The 5000-nt window shown below is 47.0% G+C and overlaps 1 protein-coding gene across 4 annotated transcripts in view; it reads left to right on the top strand.

The window, feature by feature from the left end:
- Positions 1-5000, top strand: part of dgkh (diacylglycerol kinase, eta) — a 74556-nt gene that overhangs the window by 15515 nt on the left and 54041 nt on the right. For 3 of the 4 annotated variants that reach the window (XM_083776336.1, XM_083776335.1, XM_083776337.1), the window contains one exon: positions 4859-4939. In XM_083776336.1, coding sequence (XP_083632462.1) covers positions 4859-4939 — 81 coding nt within the window. Of the gene's footprint in view, positions 1-4858; positions 4940-5000 lie in introns of those variants that run through there. The other variant, XM_083776338.1, reaches the window with a different exon arrangement.

Below are 5000 nucleotides of genomic sequence, written 5' to 3'. Positions count from 1 at the left end.
GCTTGTATAGCTTGTTTGTATATAGTCTCGCATATAGCCTAGATAACCAGATACAGTATCTCTGCCCACTGTCTGATACGGCTGATGATGACATCTAAATTCATTGTCGTGGCTAGAACTGGGTATAGAAACTATTTGGAAATGTAAAAACTTTAGGGAGGTCCTTCGTAATTTGGGACGGTAATAGATTGGTTCTCAAAGCCAGCGTATACAGTAGGCTGGCCTACTGCAGCCGTTTTCTCTGATGTTCTAACCATTACATTGATTTGAGATCAGTAATCCTATGAGGTCAGTGTGGTATTTCTGATTGTCTGGCTACAGCAGACTATAGTTTGTACACTATACTGTACTGTATGTGTGTTGTTTGCCCAGCCCTGCAGTTAAACGTCTCTAGATGGCCATGGAAAAGTGTTCATTTAATGCTGGGAGTGTACAAATGTCACCAAATAGACCCGTAAGAGTCCATTTGGTTACATTTGTACACTCTCTGATTTACAATAATGCATTATTAACCCTGAGGATTTTACTGTCCATGACTATACTAGGTATATGAACATGTGTTTAGAAACAGTCAACAGTAATAGTCACATAAAAAAAAGACTAGCAGTGCTTTTCATCATGGCCATATAGTGGACACCAGTTTCCATAATAGATAAGTTCCACCACACCCATTAGATATAGCCCAGCTGGCTGTGCTGCCCTCTCTGCTCTGGCATCGCTTCAGAAGATCTGACCTCCGCCATAGAGGCTGCTTCTCAGTGGTCCATTGATCCACCATAGAGGCTGCATCTCAGTGGTCCATTGATCCACCATATAGAGGCTGCTTCTCAGTGGTCCATTGATCCGCCATAGAGGCTGCTTCTCAGTGGTCCATTGATCCACCATATAGAGGCTGCTTCTCAGTGGTCCATTGATCCGCCATAGAGGCTGCTTCTCAGTGGTCCATTGATCCACCATATAGAGGCTGCTTCTCAGTGGTCCATTGATCCACCATAGAGGCTGCTTCTCAGTGGTCCATTCATCCACCATATAGAGGCTGCTTCTCAGTGGTCCATTGATCCACCATAGAGGCTGCATCTCAGTGGTCCATTGATCCACCATATAGAGGCTGCATCTCAGTGGTCCATTGATCCACCATAGAGGCTGCATCTCAGTGGTCCATTGATCCACCATATAGAGGCTGCATCTCAGTGGTCCATTGATCCACCATAGAGGCTGCATCTCAGTGGTCCATTGATCCACCATAGAGGCTGCTTCTCAGTGGTCCATTGATCCACCATAGAGGCTGCATCTCAGTGGTCCATTGATCCACCATATAGAGGCTGCATCTCAGTGGTCCATTGATACACCACCATAGAGGCTGCATCTCAGGCTGTGGTCCATTGATCCACCATATAGAGGCTGCATCTCAGGCTGTGGTCCATTGATCCACCATATAGAGGCTGCATCTCAGTGGTCCATTGATCCACCATATAGAGGCTGCATCTCAGTGGTCCATTGATCCACCATAGAGGCTGCATCTCAGTGGTCCATTGATCCACCATATAGAGGCTGCATCTCAGTGGTCCATTGATCCACCATAGAGGCTGCATCTCAGTGGTCCATTGATCCACCATAGAGGCTGCTTCTCAGTGGTCCATTGATCCACCATAGAGGCTGCATCTCAGTGGTCCATTGATCCACCATATAGAGGCTGCATCTCAGTGGTCCATTGATACACCACCATAGAGGCTGCATCTCAGGCTGTGGTCCATTGATCCACCATATAGAGGCTGCATCTCAGGCTGTGGTCCATTGATCCACCATATAGAGGCTGCATCTCAGTGGTCCATTGATCCACCATATAGAGGCTGCATCTCAGTGGTCCATTGATCCACCATAGAGGCTGCATCTCAGTGGTCCATTGATCCACCATATAGAGGCTGCATCTCAGTGGTCCATTGATCCACCATAGAGGCTGCATCTCAGTGGTCCATTGATCCACCATATAGAGGCTGCATCTCAGTGGTCCATTGATCCACCATATAGAGGCTGCATCTCAGTGGTCCATTGATCCACCATAGAGGCTGCATCTAAGTGGTCCATTGATCCACCATAGAGGCTGCATCTCAGTGGTCCATTGATCCACCATATAGAGGCTGCATCTCAGGCTGTGGTCCATTGAAAAACCTGATCGGAGCACCTCTAGATACATTGGTCGGGCTCTACTTAATGCTAACTTGACGTCAAGAGCTGCCATTTTAGCAGGGGCTGTTTTTGTGCCTGTTAACCACTTAAACCCGCTCACTTTTTTCCCATCTTCAGAAAATGCCTTTGCCCGAAAGAATGGTTGTAATGCGACACGTTGTGAATTCAGTGACTGTTCCCACCAGAATAGGGATGCCGGGGTTTAAGTGATTAAGTCATTTGGAAACTCTGAGTAGCTGTGCGTAATAGTTTGTTAGGTGTATCAGTGTTTTGGGGGACTTTGGTCGGTAAGTATAACAAACCGGCGTGGGATAGGAGGTACGAGAGAGAGGAAGCTCGTTATAGGGCCCTGATATGCAGCCTCGGATGTACAGTAGCTGCCTGGACTCTTTCCCCTCGTCCGCCACTCAATGTCAGCTTTCATTATATGTAGCTGCCCTCCAGAAAACCGGATGTATATGTGCTTGCATAATGTGTGTGTGTGTGTGTGTGTGTGTGTGTGTGTGTGTGTGTGTGTGTGTGTGTGTGTGTGTGTGTGTGTGTGTGCGTGCGTGCGTGCGTGCGTGTGCGTGTGTGTATGAGAGTTTGTCAAGAATCAGAAGAGAAGTGGGGAAAGCTGTGTCTCAAACCACAGGCGCGCGCACACACACACACACACACACACACACACACAGACACACACGAACGGAGGCCAGTGTTTGTGTTGGCATTGCACTCACACTGTGTCAGGCCCCTGTGGCCCACACACACACACACACACACACACACACACACACACACACACACACACACACAACACACACACACACACACACACACACACATTTCTGGGAATCTGGGCACATGTTCAAGCCCTGGGACGCATGTCACTAAATACACACACGCACACACACACACGCACGCACGCATGCACGCACGCGCACACACACACGTGCACACACACACACACACACACACACACACACACACACACACACACACACACACAGCCACACACACTCGCTGGTGCCCCTCTCAGGCCTGGAGAAGGTGTTACTAACTGGGCATCCCCTCTGACGGCTAAAACAGCCCATACATCTCATTGCACTTACACACGCACGCCCCCACATGCGCGCGCACACACACACACACACACACAAACACACAGTCACACACACACACAGTCACACACACGCACGCACATCTATTCACTTTGTTTTTTGGCCTCTGGTCCCTTAAGAGCTCAGCTGTGTGCCCTGCAGTGATGTCATTGCCAGGCCTCTCATGTTGCAGTGTCTGCTCTGCACAGTTGACTCTTCAGAGTTCATTTAACTCTTGTGTGTGTACGAACAGACCTGTCACGGTCCATTTTACGTACACAGGATTGTGCTGCGTGTGGCTTGGGCTGGCTCTCTGTCTGTACCGTATGTCTCTCTATTCGTCTCTCTCGCTTTGTCCTCTAATATATGTATAATGTCTCACACAAGTCTCACTGTGTGTGAATTTGTCAGACATTTTGTCAGACATACCACGAAACCTCATGACTATTAACCCCAGTGCACATTTCTGCCATGCCTCATTTAATGATCTAGAATGCTCTCCCTATGCTCCCATCAATGCAGAGGGTATGGTCAAACCAACTGTTTATACGCCACTGCACACGATGGCGTCATCGCACAGCAAGAATCAGGCTCAAGTCCCGTCATGCAAGCGTCACACTGTTGTCAAGGACAAGTGCATGTTCCTGCGGTATAACAATGAATCCAATAGTCCTCAAGAGACAAATTGCTACTAAATAGAAAGACGCTCAGTTTTCTGCTCATCATCCCACGATGCACTTCTTTCTTAATGGTAGCAGTGTCTTTCAGGCAGATATAGCCTCCTGTCACCCAGATATGTAAGGCACAGCTGTGTCACAGCCTTCTCATACAATAGCTACAATAGAATCCTTAATGTTGATGTCCTATACCACTATAGGATTCAAACCGCATGAGAGACCAAATTCCTACCACTGCGAGTTGAGAGGCAATCTCCACGATTCTACCTAAAAATTCTATTCTGAAATAATGTTTTCTTCAAGTAATTTCTGGATTGCACCTATACAGTATGTGACCAAAACTCCATCCCAATTCAGCGTGGAAGATTTATAGTATGCAAAGGTTTTGAAATGACCTTTTCAAAGTTGCGTTAGCATTACGACGAAATGCACTGGCAGAAAACCTCTGATGTTGAAGTCTTTTTCGACCATGCCCTTTTATATATATACCGGCTGTCTTTGTAGAATGTCACTTTTACAATGACATAAGTTGAGCGTGACCTTTCCCTAGCTTTCATCCAGGGCTATATAGACAATTCTCACCTGTCACTGTGTATAGTCAGCTGCATCGCTCTCGCTACAGGGATATTATTTCCATCTGGCCCCCAACACCCCTCCCTCCACGCACGGCAACATCCTGAGTGTCACCTTAACTTTAAATGAACACTCAAGGTGTTTCTGTGTAGCATATAAAATAACTTAATATTAAGCTAAGCTCTGTTCTACTTCAATTCTTTAAGGCAGTTTTGAAAAATGCTCATCCTGTCCACCTCTGTATCTCTCCATACCTCCCTCTGTCTTCTCTCTCTCTCTCTCTCTCTCTCTCTCTCTCTCTCTCTCTCTCTCTCTCTCTCTCTCTCTCTCTCTCTTCTGCAGTCCCTTATCTTTGACGAGGTCGACCTATCAGATGCCAGCGTTGCGGAGTCCAGCACAAAGAATGTCAACAACAGCTTCACGGTGAGTGGCCATTCTGAAAACAAATGGTGCTGAATACAAAAAGAACATGGACACTAATACA

The sequence above is a fragment of the Protomyctophum parallelum genome (genome assembly GCF_964188405.1).
Source record: "Protomyctophum parallelum genome assembly, chromosome: 11".
Taxonomy (NCBI): Eukaryota; Metazoa; Chordata; class Actinopteri; order Myctophiformes; family Myctophidae; genus Protomyctophum; species Protomyctophum parallelum.
This window is presented reverse-complemented; position numbering and strand designations above follow the sequence as displayed.